Source organism: Clytia hemisphaerica, unplaced genomic scaffold, assembly GCF_902728285.1.
Source record: "Clytia hemisphaerica strain Z4C2 unplaced genomic scaffold, Clytia hemisphaerica genome assembly, whole genome shotgun sequence".
Taxonomy (NCBI): domain Eukaryota; kingdom Metazoa; phylum Cnidaria; class Hydrozoa; order Leptothecata; family Clytiidae; genus Clytia; species Clytia hemisphaerica.
Genome location: NW_027104025.1, coordinates 179,247 through 201,242, shown reverse-complemented (window position 1 = coordinate 201,242; position 21,996 = coordinate 179,247). Strand labels below are relative to the sequence as shown.

At 35.4% G+C, this 21,996-nt stretch overlaps 1 protein-coding gene across 1 annotated transcript; it reads right to left on the bottom strand.

Annotated features, from left to right (window-relative positions):
- Positions 1–899: 899 nt before the first annotated feature.
- On the bottom strand, positions 900–21,988 carry LOC136811594 (coiled-coil domain-containing protein 22 homolog). Its single transcript, XM_067068222.1, has 18 exons — positions 21,896–21,988; positions 14,917–14,969; positions 14,373–14,544; positions 13,054–13,186; positions 12,666–12,793; positions 12,327–12,408; positions 10,365–10,531; positions 9,142–9,274; positions 8,854–8,921; positions 7,902–7,976; positions 7,544–7,663; positions 7,083–7,202; positions 6,647–6,763; positions 6,281–6,382; positions 5,840–5,947; positions 5,565–5,660; positions 1,804–1,863; positions 900–1,461 (listed from the first exon to the last, which is right to left on the bottom strand). The coding sequence occupies exons 2-18, from the start codon at positions 14,964–14,966 to the stop codon at positions 1,270–1,272; spliced, it is 1,923 nt and encodes a 640-aa protein (XP_066924323.1). The 5' UTR covers positions 14,967–14,969; positions 21,896–21,988; the 3' UTR covers positions 900–1,269.
- Positions 21,989–21,996: the final 8 nt, after the last annotated feature.

Here is a 21,996-nt window from a genome sequence, read left to right as displayed (position 1 = left end):
GATTTCATCCCCACTCGAAATTCCATGTTTAAAAATTGCACTCAAAAACCATCCCATTGGGTTTTTTAACCTTGGAACAATAGAATTTTTATCCCACTAAATAAAGAGAGACAGATCAGGTTTATTGACAGCTTAAGTTGGCATTTTGCTCAAAGTCCAAAGACCCATTCTCTGAACCGAATTCCAAAATAAGCCTATGCTAGAATTTCAGTACTAAGATTCCTTTTTCAAAGATTAGGTGGGGGTATGTCAAAAATCGTCAAAAAACCTTTTAGTATTCATATGTGTCTTGGATTTTAGTACCGACTCCCTTCCCTGGTTTTAAGAGAATTTTCATAAGAAAATGAGGCTCAGTTTTGACACAAAACTGAAGAAAAAATTAAGAACTATTGGCAAAGAAAACACCTCTTAAATCAATAAGTGAATAGAGTAAGCATATTAAGAACGTTCAAAAGCCTGAAAATCACAAAAAGCAGCTGATCAGCAGTCAAAATTTATTTTTTTTTTAATTAAACGTGTAGTGTGTTTTTACCTCTTTAATCAGTTTTTCTTAAAAACAGAAAATTTCCCAAACTTCTTTCACGCAGATTTACAGATGAGAAATATAGTGCACTATAAGGGTTGGGTAAATCAAGAGAAAATGCACTGAAAGGGTACCTTTTCACCCATATTGAACTGGTACGATTTTGAAAAGCAGATTTTGCGCGGCACATACCGTCGTTTCGAAATAGAGTGTCCCCCCCCGGGATTATAAGATAAGTATACAGACAGGGTGATGTTACTGATAGTGTCGAAGCCGAAGGTTAGTTTTGGATAACATAATGTTAAAATTGAGCCTTTATATCTGGGAGCCCCACAAGTGAAATTGTATCAGGTGTATTGAATTCTACTATCATTTTGTCTGCAGAGTTCAATTTATTCTAGTTTAGCTAGATGTATATTAACAAATTTGTATAAAATTAAGAAATTTAAGTAATTAAATTATCAAATGCTAAATTCTATGTAATTATATAAAACTGAATTTGAGAAAAAATTGTCAATTCGAGGAACGATATCCTTATAATATTATTAAAGGTATCAGCACACCAGAAGAATTATTTATTAACTTTTCAATAGAAATCAGTATTAAGTATCAAATAAAATATTTATGAGAAGGAAGAGCTAGAAATTATGAAGTACATAGAATCAAACCCATCAAAGGATAAAGCAAAAATGAATCAAGTGGACCTCGCCTAATAAAAAAACAAGATTAGATATTAAAAAAACATTCTACTTTCTTGACTTCAATTTGGAAATCATTTCACTATTTTCTTCTTTAATTTGCTTCAAATCTTTGCTAATCTTGGTTAAGTTCTGATGAATTTCATCTTCATTAATGTTGTCCACCTGCTCTTCAAGGTCACGTGTTTCACGCATGATTAGCCCAGTCTCCTCAACCGTCTGCACCAGATTACCAAATGTCTATAAAAAATTTGTAAAATAAAGAATACCTTATTACACGTAAGTAAGTACGCACGTAACGGCCATAAAACAAAGACACAGTAGACTCTCGCTTTATTCGCATTTATATTTTTCGAATCTTTCCATAATTCCAACTAATTCTCAGTTATGTCTCTGTATTTCGAACTAATAAAATTCTCTGTTCGAGTTCGAATTAGCGAGAGTAAACTGTAATTACATGTCTGGTTATGATTTTGCAAAATCATACAAGAGAGCTTTCAGAACACCATAATAACTTTGCCTGTCAGATAGGGGGTTTCAAATATTTTCAGATATGATGCCTATGGAAAAAAGCTTTTAAACCTCGTGAAGATTTGCCAATAGTTTGTAAGCTTTACGACTGAATTCGTTCCTTTTAGCATCCTAAAATGGAAAACAGAGAAGATAATTATTAGCGAAAGTATTACGATAGCCGTACTACAGGCAATGAGAGAGAGAGATAAACCTTCCCTTAGCACAGGGAATAGGCCCTATCCTAAGATAGAGATCACAGCGCTAGGTAGATAAAATAAAAAGCGAAAAAAGGAAAAATTATGCAAATAAGTAACTAGATAAAACTATCAAAAAATATGCTACTTGGAATTAATAATTTTACGCCAATCCAGACGATTCAAAGCTTTTTGATACCAGTCATCTTTTGACAAACCAACCTTTTTCAAGCACTTATAAATTCCTCTTCCATATGTGAAGTTTGGTGCTCCACGAGGGCGTTTCGATGGCACCCACGAAGTTAGCATTTTTCTGGGTAGTCGCTGTTGATCCATACGAGCGACATGACCCAGCCAACGAAGTTGACGGCGATTCACGTACGAATCAACGGATTTCAGAGTTAAACGATTTAACAGATCAGACGTTCTGATTCTATACACACGGGTGTGGAGCCGGTTCACACGACACATTGCACGTACACATCTAGCATGGAATAAACGTAATTTTCGGAAAAGATTTTCGGTTAAACACCATTGTTCAGCACCGTGTAAGAGAATAGCCAAGATAATGCATTCGTATACAAATTTCTTAGCTTTGTATGAAATACTGGTTGACGAAAATAAACAATTTCTCAATTTACCAAATGCCCGACTTGCCGAATTGATTCGGGCATCAACATCAACATTATCATTACAATCTCTCGTCAGAAAAGAGCCCAGATAACAAAAGCGATCCACTATTGGTAAATGTGCGCCACCTGGTAGAACAATATTTGACAGATTGCAGCCATCGTATGTAGAAGGATTTACATAGATGCGTTTTGGTGCTGCAACGAAAAGGATTTCTGATTTGGAGGGTTTTTCGTCAGTGCCAGCATGTATTTCGAGACCGTATCTATTAAAATGATTGAAGAGGAGGGGTACGTACGTTTCAGTCGATTCACGCGATGTGAATAAAACAGCTGTGTCATCAGCATATTCCGAATCTGGTAAAGAGAATTCCTCGATATTTCTTTTTGTGTTGTATCTACGACCAGTTAATACATCATCGTACTTCGTATGGAAAATACAGACCGGTCTATCATACGCATTACGCCATGATATCATTACGGCTGCAAGATAAAATATGAACAACAGAGGACCCAAAATATCCCCCTGTTTGACTCCAATCATACTTTCAATTGACTTTGTGACATCATTAATAACAAATTTCACCTCGACACGAGCATGTAGCGATTTTAAAAGGCGAATCAATTTAGCAGGTATGCCAAAAATTTCTAAGACCTGCCACAACAGTTCACGAGGGACACGATCGAATGCCTTAACTAGATCCAAAAATAGGACCCAAGATTCAAGGCCGTGCTCTTTTCTCTTCTTTATAGCCATTTTGACGGTAAAAACTCCATCCGCACATCCTCTCCCTGATCGAAAACCACATTGCGCTTCGTTGTCTAGGGATTCGGCAACAGGGCGGAGCCTGTCATGCAATATTATAGCTACAATTTTATAACACGTTTCAAGTAGCATAATGCCACGATAGTTCCCGGGCATACTAAGGTCTCCTTTCTTTGGAAGAACCTTTAGCAATCCTTTCTCCCATTCTAGGGGTGGTTTTTCATTCTCCCAAAAGTCTAAAATCACGGATTTGAAAATTTCGTAAGTAGATTCATTTTGAATGATCGATTTCCACACTTGTGGCGGAATTCCGGAATCACCTGGAGCTTTTCTCTTTAGCTTACAAGTAGCCTTTACTATCTCCTCATCAGTGGGGAAGTTATCAAGACCGGTAACGGCTTCTTTGGGTTGAAGTAAGGAGAGAACTGAGTCATCATAGATAGGTTGACGACCATACAAAGCTTTGAAGTGATCTTGAAAAACGAGCGTGTTTTCTTCCGGAGTTTTACAAATGGAACCATCCGGTTTTTTCATTGATGGTACAGCACTAGCTTTTGTTTTACACAGACCAGCACTGAGTTGTTTGATATTTTCCCAAAACACTTTAGTCCCTGTGTTTGAGGCGTTATTCAGTTCACTACATTTCGAAAAAATCCATTCATTTTTAGCTTTCCCTACTGTACGCTTTAGGGCTTTCCTAGCCTGTTTCAGCTTCTCGGCGGTAGAACGAAGCGGTCTTGACAAATGCATAGTTTGCAGAGGGGTATGAACCCCCCTAGGTTTATTTCATCCCCCCCTATATACCCATCCCCCCCTTTTGTAATGAAATCTTATCCCCCCCTTTTTTTTTACAGAAAATCCATTTCGAAGGAAACTCGCTTTCCCACCTACCAGCAAAATTATCAACAAGAAAGAACTACATATTTTTTTTACTTTAAAACACAAACTGTGACAATTTGTATTTGATTAGAAAATTGACCAAAATTTCCAAACCCCCCCCCTTTTTTATTTGATCCCCCCCCTACATTCCCATCCCCCCTAGTTTTTTCGGCAGATCTCGGTACCCCCCCTACAAAGGCCCTCCAGAAAGTTGGCATCCCCCCCTATTAAAAAGGGGGGGGGGGGGCAAACTATGAAATGTTTCAACATTGCAATGTTTCTTCTTTCAATTAATGGAATTAAACTATCCTCTGCTGCAGTGAACCAACCTGGTGAAGGCTTTTTTTTGTGGAAGCGTACTAGATGTCGCTTTGACAGAGTCAGATAAACGTGTATATGGACTGTTTGAAGGGGGTTGAATATTGTAATTCTCCATAACGGAAGCACAGAAATTTTGACTGGTTACATCACTTTTCAGTCCACTATAATCAAGACGTATCAGGCGATCTCGTAGAGAAGTTTTCTTTTTGAGGCGTGAAATCATTCGAAGTTTACATACTATGGCTGAATGGTCTGAGTCGATCACGTTTTGAGAGACTCCAGCGTCCATCACATATTTGAAATGTTCCTTTTTTACGATAAAATGATCGATTTGGTGTTTTAATTTAGATCTAGGGTGGATCCATGTTGCGTAATTATTCTTTCGAAAACAAGTCGTCACTGCAAGTAGTTCGTTTAATGATAAGTGGGAGGCGAAACGATGTCCGGCATCGTTAGCATACGATAACCCAAATTGTCCCACACAAGAGTTATTATAATAGTCAATAGTTTTGTTGAGACAACCAATGCTCGAATTTGTGTCACTTCCAATTATAAGAATATCATTTGGAAGCTTTTTAAAGTATTACGATAGCCGTACTACAGGCAATGTTCTAAAGCCAATCCTGAGAAAAGCTGGTAACAGACAAACGGACGAACGAACATCAGTTAATTTAAAGGACCTCTGGGGTAGGTCCAACAAAAACATTTTTAATGTCTATCAAAACTGACTGAATGCTAAATTCGAAAAGTTTGATTTCTTATTCCTTCGAGTCTTTGAGTTTCCAAGATTTTGACCGTTCACTCGTGTTTTATCTATTTATTGTGTAGTAGTCAAATGTTATTTCACAGTGGAGCAGAGAAGAGTCGATGATTGCTAGATTTATATGAGGATTTCAACTATTACAAATACTGAAGGCGTTAGGAGCACTGTCTTTTAAAGGCAGCACATTGCAAAGAACATTGTGTAGATCAGTAGTATTGAATCGTCTTAGTTTGATGGCTTTTGCAAGAGAACCGGGGAGAGGGGGGAGTAAACCATACCTTGAAGATGAGTTCATCCGTAACGGTAAAAGTTCGATCTAGTTTGCCAGTCAAGAAATTTATGTCTTTTTGTAAAGTCTTTGTATCAAGCAGAATCTAAAGATAAAATGTACACCATAAAAACTTTGGATGTCTTCTGGGAAATGGTGTTTCTGCTGCGTCACACTCCTCAAAGTGCTTTATAAAAATCGATATCTTTCATAAAAGTAAGAGTTGATCTAAAATTTAGCATTGTACCAAATACTTCTTTCTTTCAGCAAGTAAAAATGTCAAACCTTGGCAATCTGTTCTCTTTGTTTTTTGATGCTTGCAACGATATCCAGTATACGTTTGGTGTATGATGAACGATTGACATCTTTTGATAAACTCTCATATTCGCTGACCTGAAAGTTGCAGTGATAAAACGCCTGGATATACATCTGTCCAAAAGAGCTAAACAAGCAAGTCCTATCCATATAGTTTTGGTTATCTCGTAGCTACTTGGTTAAAAGGAGGGAATCAATCCATCACTTTTAGAAGTCAAAGTTCAAAAGTTCAGATTATTTTGTGGCACACCCTGTATAATAATGCCCTTAGAAGTTTTCCTCACCATCACCTACTTTTTCTTAAATTAAACATGCTAGAGACTAGAGACAAAAGTGTCAAAATAATGATCGCAATATCAGAGAGAGATACAAGGCCAGGGTAAGGGGATTTCAAAACTTTATGTTTTTTACCAATTGCTTCAGCATTTCTTCTTTGTCTCTAGTATCGTCAGTCACTGATTTCATCTTTTCACGAAGAACGCGAATTTGTTCGATTCGTGTTTCTACTTCGGACTAAAGTGAAAAGAATAAAGTCATAAAATGAATTCGGCACTACACGTAACTGAAATCTGTATTGTTGATTCAGACGTTTTAACTAGGTCATTAAAAAAACTAAATATATCTGGAAATATGGTCCAAGATCAGTTAAGATAATAGTAACAAGTAATCTTAGATATCAAACTTCAATCTCAATAATAACTTCGTTTTTTAGCAAAAAGATAGGAAAAGTCCATCTATTAATATCTTCTAGTATGATGGAAATTCAATTCTTTATACTTGACGATTTTTGCTTTGTTCCTTCAGTTCTCGATATTTCTGAATAAGTGGAGCACGATGTTTTTCCCATTGCTCGTTTAGAGTGACCAACTTCTGGGAACTGTTCTCAACAAGTTGCTAAAGAAGAAAAAGGAAACAGAATTGATAACTACATCAACATGGAAATGATTTTCTGAGTTTAAACCTAATTTACACTGAAAGGCTGTGCATATAAAACGAGACCCTGATAAGCACAGTTTTTAATACATTAAGAATAATAAAACCAACAAAAAGTATTCGCTACCTGAGTCTATTTAGCGAAAATAATATTCAACTATTCTCAGCTCCCATCAACTTACAGCTAAGACCATATTGGCCAATCTAAGGTATTTAATGGTAAACTTTTGCGGTGATCGAAGAAAAATCTGTACCGACCGTACATATGATATATTATTACCATCAGTTTGTTGAGGTTTTCTTCAGATTCGGGCAGTAAATCGAACGTTTTCTTTTTCACACGGTATGCATTTTCAGCATCTTTGTTTGAAGTTTCCATTTTCACTGATTGCTCGTCCATCTAAATTAAAGAATCCGAGAATTAATTATCTTTCAGGAATAAACCCCGAATAAACTGAACAATATCTCAAAGAATGAAGATGTTTGTGTCACTTACAAATGTTATGTTTCTATTGTGCAAAACCCAGAATTAATTTTTGAATACAAGTTAATGTCGTTGTAAATAAACTCGTTGCTAAAAGGAAAGAATGCGATTCATGAAAACCGAAAAAAATAATAAGGCCTACGAAGTTTTGAAGTATTTGAGTTTTTATGGTACTCATTAACTAGAAATTCCCTTTTCCCCTAGGAGGATTTAAGTTTAAGGGATGTGACATCACATATTTTTAAGTCTCTACTTACTTGTTGTTTTTGAGCTGTCAATTGTTTGATAGTAATTTGAGTGTTCTCAAAACGTTCAGTTAATTCATTCAATTGGTTTCGAAGGTCATCTATCTCCTTTTCTCGTTTTTCTTGTCTTTCCTAGAAGTAAATGAAGAGAATAATTCACATTTTTTACCTAAGTTGGCTACTGAGGATTGTACGATTGCTCTAGTCTGTTTTCCATTATAAATGACAGCCTGGGCGTAAAATCTTGCCTATACGAGTTCCAAATCATCATTTTAAAAATCTTAAGTCTACGAAAGAAGTATTTGTAAGAATATGTTCATGATTACAAGAATCGTTTGAAATATTTTAAAGAAACTATCGTAAGTTTTACCTCTTCAGTTTCTTGCTGAGCTTCTTCTTCTTCCTCTTTCTTTTGCTGTGTTCGTGCGGCAACCACTTCTTCATCCTTTAGAGAAGAAAAAGAACACAAAGCACAATTACATCTGGTACCTGCGAATATGACTCATGAAGGATTTATAGCCTGCCTACGTGGCGTTCTAAATTTGATCACCGCGATCCAATCAAACGTAATTCCACTGACCTTTATATACCCTGGACCAAGTTTCTCAATCTCTGCCAAGCAGTGTCTTTGATCGGAGTTTTTTGAAAAGTGGTACCCTAATGGTGGCACTACTCAATAGCCGTGTAAATGTATCGATGACGTTAGAAATACTCTCCCTCAAAAACTTTTGATGATGTAGCGCCATTAGACGTTAATCTTTAACACTGCAATGGCTTCTTCTCGGGTACCAATTCCAAAAAAACTCCAGTCAAAGATGGCGGATATAGCTTGGTCAAGGGATATATATATAAAGGTCGGTGCGTAATTCATGATATGCACCATTGCAATGTCTTCTGACATTGCATCACGGACCCAATAGCTGATTGGATGTAAGTGACGTAAAATCAGTCAATACGTTACTTTCAACCAATGCTGTTAGACCCGTGGGAGACATTGTAATGGTGCATATCATGAATAGCAAAGTACTAAGGATTTAACGAGAATCAACTAAACCCTTGTGAATGATATTTTTAATCGCTTCCTAGCCCCTACATCCCAAAATCGAAAGCTTCGACAAAATCAGCCTCGACAAAATTAACATGCAGGCACGCGTTTGTAAGGCCTTCAAATTTAGACCACCATGCTTACTTAGAATAGTTTAGTCTATGATCATTCAAATTTTGGAATTTTAACCGTTACAATTAAAATCTGTTTAGATGTTTCATCAAAATTTGTGTCAACCAAAAAGTTTACCGTTATTCAGATAAGTTTAAAAACTTACAGGAGCAAATTGTAGTTTTTCAGCATGAGTGAATCTTGAGCCTTTTCCTGACTTTTGGTTGTTTTTACCTTGAAAAATTGAAAATGAAATAAAGTATGCTTTGGTTTTAGATTGAAATTAGAAGAATCTCTTTGTAAGAAACTCCTTCCTAACTTATATCAAACGAATGTCTATTTTTGTTCTGTGACTTGATGTTTTAATAGCTTTTCTATTATTTATACATTATTTGAGGATTCTTAAATTGGAAATTTATGGAAAGATATCATATCATATCAGTTTAAATCATACCTGACATGGCATCTAGCAAATCATTTAATTTGGTTCCAGATGCGACATTGCTCAAAGTCTCATTCTCAACATTGTAACGTAGTTTCTCTTTTATCTTCTTCAACAGACGCTCACGCTTTTGATTTTTATATTCCTAAAAAAAACAAGTGATACTTTTATGGACCTACCTGGTTATGCATTTAACACATATATAATTGATATCTACGTGAGCGTGACCATTAAACAATCATTCAGAACACAAATAGTGACGATCTATTAAAATTAGTCGTTTCTTATAAAAAATCACGTTAAGAAACCAAAATTTCATGCTCTTGAAATATTCTTTCATATTCAAGACTTCGAGAGCAAAAAAACATCTCATCAAAAAATTCAGTAATTTTAAGAACATTGATGTATGCTTATTAATTGTGATTCTTATAGATAAATATGCGTTTTTTGAGCTGAAAAATTTTTTTTTACAAAAATCTGCTTGAGCCATCTTTTACCTACTTTCATGCAAAAAGTCAGAAAATAACAAATCCAAAAAAACCCTTTTTTAGCCCTTTTTTAGCTGAAATTTACCCCAAATTTTTTTTCCAAAAATCGAGCTCCGTCACATTCGAGGGTTTATAGTTGTGCATCTTTGTGCAAAAAATCATAAAGAATAAAAGAGCCTATCTCGAAAAAAGCTAATACAAATTTTTTTTTTTTTTGAAAATCGGGCTCCGTCACATTCGAGGGTTTATAGTTATGCATCTTTGTGCAAAAAATCAGAAGAAACTAACGAGCCAATCATGAGGAAACCTAATAACGAACGAACAGACGAACGAACGGAGAAAGGTTAATTTATAGGACCTCCACCGGGGTAGGTCCAAAAGAGAAAAAAACACTTGATGATGCTGGTACCACAACGTAATAATAATGTCAATCTAACATCAACAAAAAATGTTTTAACGTCCTTGTGACGCTCTTTTAACGTCCATGCAACGTTATTTGATTTGTGTAGTTGGTGACCAGGTTAGGATAGACAAAGCTCTTATGACAAAAATACTTCAAAGGGTATAACGGTCTGTGAATTTTTGTAGAATTCAATTTTGGGTCATTTTAAGAAAGATTTCAAGGTAGCCAACCAAGAGTATATGCTTGCTCTAGTGAGGTTACTTTAGACTTTTGGAGTCGAGGATACCTTCCATTTCGTAGAATATTATGTTTGCGATTGAAGTTGCAATTGTATTCTGGTATACCTGCTCTGTGAGACGAGACATGATTCCAGATTGGTTCCACTCTTTCTCCCATTCTCGTTCTTTGGCAACCAAACAGGAGTTCTCTTCCGCCAGAGATGCATAAAGATCACGAGAATTGATTGGTTGATTGCAAATATATTTCATTTGCCCAAATGCTTCTTTGTCTTCTACGAAGAAGAAGAACAGTAAGATTGTTTACTACTGGCTTGGTCACCCCTAAGGTTGCATATTCTCTCTCATTTGTTTTGATACCCACCTAAACAAACTCAAGCCATTATTTCATGGCGTTAGTTTATATTCCACAGTTATTAGTAGTAATCGTACGGCTAGCAAATATTGCCTTTCTGATTTATGTTTGTTGGTACATAAAAAAGCATATTTTCCTCTACATATCATAGAAAATGTGCTACTCTTAGGTGCCAAATAGACGGGGGGTTCGAATAAACGGGGGGGTTCGAATAGACGGGGGGGTTGGAAAATTTACGAAATTTTAATAGACGGGGGGGGGGACCTAATTGCCGGGGGGGTCGGAAATTGTACTTCTGAAAACCCAAAATTAAGGTAAATATAGGCTAAAGTCAGGCATTTTCGAAAAATTAACAAGCGGGGGGGGGCGTTTATTTGGCACCTAAGAGTAACCACACTTGCTCAACTTCAGTATCTTTTCAATTCCTCGTAGGCCCATATGTAGCACAGTGTAGCACAAAGATTAGTCTCCAGGCCAGAAAAAATCAAAAAATTTAAAATATGAAAAAGCAACCCCAGATATTCACCCAAGGAACAAGTGTGCAAAATTTCAGCCAATCGGACAATTTTTGAAGTCTCCAGTGGGCCCAAAAATTTTTAGCCTCGTTTTAAGGCTAAAACTCACGACCAGGCCCTTAAAATCAAAATTTTGAAAAAATGAAGAAAAACAAGCTACATGCTGAATGGACCTACCTGAAGATTGATGTAATAAGACAATTGAAAAATGAGAAGAATAGTATGAAAATGCAGAATAATACGAGAACAACTCGAGAAATTCATGGAATCCGGCGATTCTCGGCTGTTCTGGCGATTTTTAGAAAGTTCCTTTACCAAAATCAGTTTCATTGAAAATTGAACCATGCTTAATCGTGGACATTCTTATAAATGATGTTTTTGTTTGAAAAAAAACAAAGACATGAAACGAAAAAATCCAATGAAAATCTGCAAAAACGGAAATTTCCGGCTTTTTTGGCCGGAAAAAACATTTTCTCAAAAATCGAACTCGGTCATGTTTTGAGCATTGCGAATACACATCATTCTGCAAAAAATCAGAGAAAAATAAGGATGAAAATTCGAGAAAATGTAAAAAAAAACGGTTTTTCCGGCATATTTCCGGCATTTTCGGCCGGAAAAAAATGTTTTTCGAAAATTGGGCTCCGTCACATTTTAGGTATTGTCATTTTGCACAGTTTTGCATCAGTGTGCAAAATTTCATAAAAAAATATAAAGTACAGCTCGAGAAATTCAAGAAATACTGTCTTTCCAGCGAAAATAGGTTGTTCCGGCAATTTTTGAATAGTTCTGGCTTTAAAAATCAATTTTATTGAATATTGAAACATGCTTGATGGTGGGAATTGGTTAATTAAAGGACCTCCACCGGAGTACCCGGAGGTATGTAGGTCCAAAAAACACCCAGATATTCACCCAAGAAACAATAATAGTTGTTTTTTCACTTAGTGTGCAAAATTTCAGCCGAATCCGACCATTTTTGAAGTCTCTAGACTGCCCTCGAGTTTTGAGATGACAGACAGACAGACTGGCTGACAGACAGACAGTCTCAGATTCTAGCTCAACTGAAGTTGAGAAAAGTAAACCAGAATAAACGCAGATTTTCTATCTAAGGTTTCTCCGAGCGTAAAAATATGAACCGGTGAATAATAATAATGTTTTGAAACAAGGGAAGGTAGAATTAAGAAATATGTATAAAGTATATACCTTTAGAAATTTTCTTTGGGTTGCTCATTCCAATGGGGTATTGAAGTTGACATGTGTTGACAGGATTAAATGACGATGTACCCTAGAAAAAACAATGAATTACTTTCTCATACAGGTTTCGTATTTATGTATGCTTTACTTTCAAAGATATTGTCTAACTTCCAGAACACTTCTAATGAGTGCTGATTGTTTCGAGGTTGCAATGGACAAATCAGATTGATCGGATAGGCTAGATAGAGTCTTTGAAAATAGAACAAAACGTAAACGTAAGTGGGAAATATAATATCTCTAATTTTATAAATTATGCCAAGTAGTAGGAAGGGAAGCAAAGGAAGATACCTGCAAAAACCAATTATTGTTTGAAGAATTCATCATATTTCTCTTCTTGCAATAAGCAGGTGTCCATGGGAAAGATAACTGCTTCTTCAGCTCTGCTGCTATCCTTCTGTTTAGCAGAACACCCTTCCCTAAAAACAATCAAAGCCTTGATTCAATAATATCATCCTAACTTACATAAAGATACAACATTGTGTCAATATTCATACCGTTATTCTAATGGGTTTATAAGATAAGGACGTTGCCTTTACATTTTATTTCAGCTGGGATACAACGTACAAAGGGCTCAATATGTCAAATGATATCCTATCGATATTACATAAGATATAATTGGTGGATGATAGCACACACACAAACCCAACATTATAAAGAAGGTAAAGCCGAACCCTACCAAGTGGTTCATCAATAGTTTCTCCACTTTCTTTGGGTAATTTCTCGATCAGAAACATCATCACTTTACGTAATTCATGCTCGTTCGCATAAAGAAAAGTTTGATATCCAATCTCTCCTTTGTATCCTAGGTCCTGAAAATATCATTTAAAAGTAATTGTTATTTTGTACACAAATTCATGTGGAATAAACAAGTCATATTTTTATGGACCCACCTGGTCATGCATTTAAACACATATATAATTGATATTTACGTGAGCGTGACCGTTAAAACAATCATTCGGAACACAAATAGTGACGATTTATTATTATTTCGTATGTTTTCATCATTGATTGTTCCCTTTGTTCATTGGGGTGGTACTAAGGGAAAGGATTGGAAGGAAAAAGAATATTGATGAATGCTTATAAATTGTTATTTTTATGGATAAAGGTTCAATTTTTGAGGAGAGAAAAATGTTTTCATGAAAATCTGCTTCACCCAACTTTTATTGATGAGGCACCCTACTTTCATGCAAAAAAATCTGGAAAAATAAATGATCCAGTTTTCAGCAGTCCAGAAATCCCTTTTTTAGCCATTTTTGGGTGGAATTTGCCCCCAAATTTTTTCCACATTATCTTTCCATACTTATGCACCTTTGTGTAAAAAATCATAAAGAATGAATGAGCTAATCTCGAGAAAAGCTAATAACTAAGTAATTGGTAATGTGCTTATGAAAAAATATTGAATTTGGCCCATTCTTCTATAAAAACATGTATAGCAGCCAAATTTTCATTTTAATTTGGGCATTATCCTCTTGCATCATTGTACAAAAGATCTAAAGAGCCAATCCTGAGAAAACCTAATAACAGATGGATGGATGGATAGATGGACGGACGGACACAGGTTAAAATTCATAGGAAAATTTATAGGGGCGCCTTAAGGCAGGTCCAATAAAAATACTTCATAGGGCAAGATAAAAATAAATTGAATTAACACTAAACTCTGAAATCAAACTAGGATCCCAGAAAAAATCATCTTGAAACCGTTACAATGCAGGAAAAATCCAAAATGGGAGATTTCTTTATCAAAAATAAACTTTTAGTCATCTTAAATATTATAAGGGGCTGTATATAAAGGGGATATTTTGGCATTACTATTAATGAAAACATAGAATGGAAATAACGATATCTGACAGTGTTACTTTCAATTTAAAAATAAATAACATCGAAAATTTCTAAATTTCATTTGCAATCACTATGTAAAAGGAAAGAAAATGAACAATGATTAACAATATTGACAATATCGAAGTTCAATACATACATAAGAATTACACAACATACCTGGCAGGCTGCAGCCAACGAGGAACCGATCCTGAATTTAGCTGACATGCTTGGTGGTAATGCAGAAGGAATATTATATTGCTCACTTATAGTAAACAAACATTTGGATGCAGCTTGAACGACAAGTTCCACAGAAAACTCCCTGATTGTAACAACAGCATCTGAAATATCACTTGAAGAAAAAAGAAACAATAAGTATTGCTTCTTTAACCATTCATGTTAAAAACCTACTTCATTGGAAAAATTGATTTAGAATTAAAATTTATCAAAATTATTCTGATTAAGTTTCTTAGAAGCTTTTAATTGATATAATATAGAAACTTGAAATCAATTTTAATTGTTTGGTAAACAAATTTGATACAAAAAGGGCTAAATTTAATTAATTCATTAAATTATTAACATCTGAGGATTTCTAGGATCATGAAATTTACTAGCCTGTTTTAATACATCTTTGTTATTATGGGTGATTAAGATACAAAAATAATCAATTCAATAACAAAAATTTAAAAAAATGATTTGATCTTAAAAAAATATCTTGACTTACCATCCTATTTGTCTCAGAGTGTGAATGATAATTTTATCAACCTCATCCATTTTCTGTAAAATACAAAAAGTATAACAGGTTAAACATATAAACCAAAAATTCTAGTTCTGATCATCCTTTACTTTTATTCTTAGATGTCACCATCGATCCTGACTTGACTGTAAGAACAATGGAGAACAAAATTTGACAATGAATAATTATTACAAACGACATAGAAAGTTTGTGTGACACAAAAATTGCAAAATAAACAAACTGTTAGAATAACGGCCACTGAAAATTGAAGCTAGGAATTTGTTGAATATTTCACTAATGAAGCATCAAACTTTTTGTTTCTTGTAATGATCATAAATTCATAGTTTTTAAATACCATTTTTTGAAAGCCAAAGGACAATTAAAGTGAATTTAAGATGATTGGGTGGATATTGGGCGGACAGGTGTTTTAAACGTTTCAAGATCGAAAGTTAGACAAGATTAAAAGACCGGGGTTTTTAGTATGTAATATAATTTTTGTTTTTTATTTTTCGTAAATGCAAAATAAATTTTTGTATTTATGAATTAAAGAAATATAATATATTATATTATATCTGATCGTCAATGCCAAAAGATATTTATTTACTTTAAGAATAATCTGTGTTACTTCGACAATTACCCCGGGTTGTTTTAGTAGGCACTTTAGGGGCCATTGACAAAATAAAATCCTTTTTTTTAACTGACCCCCTCCCCCCTTCCTCTTAACGGCAAAGAATTTATTGAAAAAAATAAACTTTTAAAGGCCTGAAATTACCTTTCCCTTGCATGTTCTTTTGCGTTATATTTCTTTGCTAACATTGAAATGCTTCTTTTTTCCACCGGAAAACATGTGGTTTTGAGTTGTGACCTTATAATTTCACCCGAGGCGAGTCAGGGCGTGATACGAATAGCGGTTTTTACCATGAGGGCAGGGGTGGGAATTGCCTAATAGGGTCACGTGATGAATTATATTTCTCAATATACGATTGAAAAGTATGCAGAAGTGATGGATTGTATGGTTTCTTAGTATTTTTCAAGACTTTGGGACACTACGAGGAGTCATAGTGGGCATAGGGGTATCAAGCCCGATGGCAACCCCTTCTTCTAGTTCAACCCCCTCTTAAAAAGGAGAATTCCTTGATCCCCCCTTCTTTTTATTCAACCCCCCTCTTTTTCCCAGATTTAAGTTCAACTCCCCCCCCTGTTTTTCGCCCTTTTTATGCACAAACTCTTACAATCTCTAACTACATTTCAAGGTTGTTAAAATGAAGAATAAAAGCAACTGTCTTGCAAAGGTTGAAAAAGCAACACACTCCATCAAGAATTGTAGAAACAGTTTTTGCTTGGAAATTGATGATAGTTGAGAAATTTAAAAATGAATGGAAAACACTCTTCTACAAATTGCCAAATCTTCCAAGCCCCCCCCCCTTAAAAATTAACCCCCTCTTTTTGTCCAAGCCACACCTTTTATTTGAAATTTTCACAAGCCCCTTTTGAATTCAGTAAAATTCTCAAACCCCCCCCCTTTTTCAAGGGGGGTACCCACTATGGGAGCTTCTCTATTGTAAGGGAGATTTTCCTTCTTTAACTATTTTTGACGGCATAAAGGTTGACCCCTCCCCCCTTACGGCCTGAAGCCGTTAAAAAAAAGGATTGTCGACGGCCCCTTAGTCACGTGACTAAAACACTCGTATATGTTGAACCCGACTGACCAAAAGAGTAATTATATAAATTATTGTAGAAGTGAACGCTTAAAACCAATGTTTGGGAGATCAAAAAGACAAACTTTGTAAGGATGTTAAGTTTTTTTGAATATCAATGTTTGTGACGGACTGTGAAATGGTGTGGCCGAAGAATGGCAGTCCCATTTTTTGTCAGATAGTCCCAAGAAGTAAGATTAGAGAGCAGTCAGGCCATTTTTCATGCCCTTTTAGCGTCCGGTCATCGGACGCTGCCCCTCCTGAAGTCTCTAAAATTTTGGTAAAAACAGCCTTTTTAGCAGAAAAACACAAGAAAAAGTGCCCTTTTTGACCACCAACGGACGCTGCCCTGCCTTTCTTAAATATGGCCTGGCAGTTGACGGTAATCTTTGATACAACTTTCAGCGGGATGCTAGTTTGTGACCACGTAACTGTTTTAACATACTAAGATTACGGAAAGGTCTTTAGTCTATTAGTACATAGTATAGTACTGTAGTAGTATATCGTCAACTGCTCTAACTTATGACTATCTGACAAAACATGGGATGACAATTCGATCACCATTTCACCGAACCTCCAAAGTCATTTGATTTGAGATAATGAAAGGTGTATTAAAAAATACAAGATTTCTCTTTTGCACCAAGTACCATGAGTTGGTCTGATATCGACATCCCTTGTCTTTTTCTGACACCCTTCTTTAGAGACAGGAATAATATTAAAGCTTGAATCACTGATTGAAAAAGGATTATTCCTCTCTGACCACTAAGCAAAGAAAGACAGTTTCAAACTTTCTATTAATTTCAGCTTGTACTTTAAATGTTTTGGTAAAAGAAGTCCTTTCTCTCATAATTGATACCCTTGCAGTTACATCAATATGCCTTCATTCCTGTCTTTAAAAATATAAATAAAAGTAATCACGGAAAAGGACGCAAAAAAAAAAGACATAAGTGTGAGAACAGAGTAATCAAACTCGTTAGAAAAAGTATATACCATTAGAAGTCATAAAAAATCAACCTGAATAAATGCAATCAAAATTCCAGAGAACTTCATAATTCCCCAAACAACATTACATTACAACGAATGTAAATACACAGAGAGTACAAGCATATGTCAAACTCCCATCACATAAATTTTACAATTACGTCAGAGTAGACTACGCTCGCCAGCGAAGAGGTTTATTTGGAAAGGGTAATTATATTCTATTGTTCGCTTTCTTTTTTAAAGATACGCCGGGTTGGAAAAGTATGAATTTCTTTGTACATATTTTACCTACCCCAAATAATTAGGAGGCTGAGTTTTAAACGAATCGTCGAGTTGAAACAAACGATAAATGTATCAAGGTCTGTTTTATTTACCCCCTGGTAACTTAACAAAAGAGACTTAACTCGATGTTACAATCCAATTATTGAAAGTTTGTCTCTGCCTTTTTATAATGAGCGAGACATACGTTCTCTGATTACGCAATTTTCATATTGACATTTTCGAGGCATTTTGATGTAACTGCCTTGTTTTTAGCCTTTTTTTGATACTTTTTTAAATTGACATTTTAGGTTTTTGAACATAACTTAACCAATGAAGTAAAATTAAAAAGTAATACACCAAATTTTAAGTTAGGCTTTCCTCTGAATGATTCCAAAACAATCTTTGAAAAATCTTTCCGATATACTGCCTGCAATATCAAGTCAAAGAGGGTAACTTATTTATGGCACACCCGGTAGGAATGAAAATAAAGGGATAATGATAATTGAATACTATCCATTGATGATCCGCGGCAATATGGTAAAGCTAGAATAGTTTTCGCTTGAAAAATGATTGACAGATTGAAGTTTTTCTCCCGCGCGCGGAAGCAGGCGCACGCAGGCTCAATCCTCGGACCACACTAAAAATGGTAGACTGAGCTGTGATAGATCATTTCGATGGAAGTTGTTGGAATGTTTACAAGGCAGGCTCTCTTCTTGGACAGAAAATCGTTTGTTCCAGACGTCCGCGTTCGATAGGATCGATCATCGGAACGGCTCGATGACGGATCGATATGTGATCGATGGATTGCTTAACGATCCGGATAGGAGATCGATGGAAGATTCAGCCATTAAAAAGTCTTGAGTATCGATCCTTCGTTGATCCATTATCGAGCTATATTTCAATCGAGTATACCGATTCGTCATTGATCGTTAATCGATTTGTTATCAATCGTAAATCGAGTATGAGTCGATAGGGTCTATAAGATCGATAAAAGATCGATGATAGATCGATAAATAATCGATAACTAATCATAAGCTTAAAAAAATCTTGAGTATCGATCCTCTATCGATCTCCTATCCGGATCGTTAAGTAATCCATCGATCACATATCGATCCGTCATCGAGCCTTTCCGATGATCGATCCTATCGAGCGCGGACGTCTGGTTTGTTTTATTTGTCAATTGTCAATGATGATAGTGCGGTTGGGCAAAATTATTTTAAAGGGAACCAGAGACCACCTTGATTTCAAAAGAATATCGTGCATAAAGTGGAGATTGTCATTGAATGATTTTGATTTCAGAGGATGCACAATAAAAAATGCTGAAAAATGAGAGCTCATACAAGTCTGTAGCACAAGCGAAACTAAAGTTATGGCATTTTAAAGCTCAAAAACTGCCGATTTTTTCCATGAAACGGAGTGTCACCCAAAAATTTGCATTGTTAAAGTGGTTAATAAATTGACACTGACTGATGATTATGCTATCAAAGTCATGTTTTTTAGCCATAGCAACGATAACACTTTGAGAAAATCAAAACAATTTTTGGTAACACTCAACCAATTTTTTAAATTTATCATGAATGCAGTACACATGATATGAAACAGAATCTGCTGTAAAAATCTTATTCAACTTTAGAACCCTATATAGGGTTGATGGAAAGGTTTTCAAGATGTATCAAATGCTTAGATTTTGATACAAAGTTACTGTTTCAGCTTAAAAAATGTTTGAGGTGATATGGTTAAGTGAAAATTTCATAATTTTTATTTCAGTAAAGTAAGATAATTTTCCGTCATTCCGTAACCAAAAATGATTTCTCAATTAAAAACCAGTCTTCCCCCAATGGCAATTAATTTATGCCTGGTTTGAAAGTACTCAGTAAGAGGTAGAAACTTGCCAAATATTTTACTCTAAAAATGTTTCCTTAAAATATTACAGCATTTTTAATTTTTCCGTCATTCCGTAACCAAGATTTTTGGAAAATAAAATCCTCAACCGTTCAATCCAGGGAAGGCCAAACATGCTGTAAATGAGTTTTCTTGATCAATTGTTGGCCTATGTTGGATTTTGAATAACTAAAACTGCAGCATTCATTGTATTTTTGTGATATGGCTGTGGCTGTTTTTTAAGCTAAAAAGCTTTAATTTCAAGGCTTTTTAGCCTGAAAAATGGCAAAATCAAGTTTCGGAAGTGCTGTAGCTCTAAAGCAACTGCAAATGAGTTTAAGATACTATGAGAAATGATACATATAAATTTGAAAATGTTTACTGAAAAAAATTTTTCAGCTCCCAGATGCACTTTTTGGTTCCCTTTAGCTAAAATAATTTTGACCGGTTATTAATTTTGTTAGATCTGACAAATTGTTCTAGGAATGAAAATAAAGGGATAATGATAATTGAATACTATCCATTGATGATCCGCGGCACTATCCTAAAGCTAGAATCACTTCGCGTACACTTCGCTTGAGAAAATGATTGACTGATTGAAGTTTTTCATCCCCGCGGCGCGCGCCGCGCGGAAGCTCGGGCGCTATGTGAGAGTTCTCGGCTCAATCCTCGGACCGCGCTAAAAATGGTAATCTGAGCTGTGATAGATCATTACGATGGAAGTTGTTGGAATGTTTACAAGGCTCTTGACAGAAAATCGTTTGTTTTATTGTCAATGATGACAGCTGTGGTTATTAATTTTGTTAGATCTGACAAATTGATGTTTGTAAGTGCACTTTATAGTTTTGATTCCCATTGAAGAATCATATTCTGGTTTTCATGTTATTAGATGCTGTTTTAGAGCTTTAGGTCTACACTGCCCAGTCAGGACCTCATTTCACTTCATCGATATTACGCAAACGGCAGTGTGCGCTAAATAATCTTGGTTTCGCTTTCGATTTCAAGCATATGTCTTAGCAACAGGGCGCGCGTACATAGCAACGGGGCTGGGTAGAAAAATCTAAACGTAGAATTCAAAAAAAATAGCGATCATCGTATAAAGCACTAAAAAATACCCCCTTTCTATGTTTAGTTTGTTCTACCTTGGATTATAACTGAAAATATCTTCAAAAAACCTTCGTCCGCTATCAGCCGCGCGGTAATCTTGCCCGCTTCAATTCTTAGATAATGAATAAGAGAGGTGCGCTTAGCTAAGCCGTGCTCGCGGGCGATAAATTTATGTTTACTTATCTTGTATATTTTAGTGGTATTTATCCAACGAAAAGGATGTTGACAAAATATGCACGGCGCTGACAAAATATGACATCATTAATTTATGTCAATGTCGATTCAACGCCCGTTAAAGAAAATAATTCATAGATAGTTCTTTTTATCTTGAAATTTTGAAATACGAGCAAAAAAAGATCAAATTTAATATTTGTTTCCTATCTAGATTATATTAGCGTTAGAACACGGTAAATTTTCACGAAAAATATTTCGCGCGAAAGTTCCTTTTTTTAATTATCGGGAAATCGGGGAAACCGGTTCACCACGTGGATAAAAAACGTACGGAATGAAACCTGATAGAAGGTTTTCAACCAGATTTATTCAGATAAAGCTATAAGAGGTTCATTACTTGTGGATTTTAAAACCTACGTACATAACCAGACGATCTCAATCGAACGGAATCGACGATCGAACCAATCGAACCAAATCGAACGCAATCGACCGATTGAAATTCGATTGTCGAACGCAATCGAATCTCAATCGAACGTCAAAATTCTGGTAATATTCGATTGGTTCGATTGTCATTCGACTGGTTCGATCGTCGATTCCGTTCATTCGATTGAGATCGTCTGGACATAAGCAAAAACGAAAGTTGTTGTAAAGGAAAGAGTAAACGCAAGACAGAAGGTTTGGTTGTGTTGATCAGGTATGTTTTTATTCTATCCGAACTAATGTTAAAAAAGACCAAAGAGGTCCTGACTGACACTGCCTGTGTGTTTATAATTGACAATTGTGTGAACGGTGTATATAATAATAATTAAGACATCGAACCTAGATCAGATCAGAAGGATTATCTTTAAAAATTTGAAAAAATTACATACATCTTTGACCTTGAGGCTTGCTTCTTGTCTTGGAATCCCCTTATGCCAGTAGAAAATTTGGTTGAAAATTCGCAAATCTTCAGTTTCTAAAAAAAAAATTC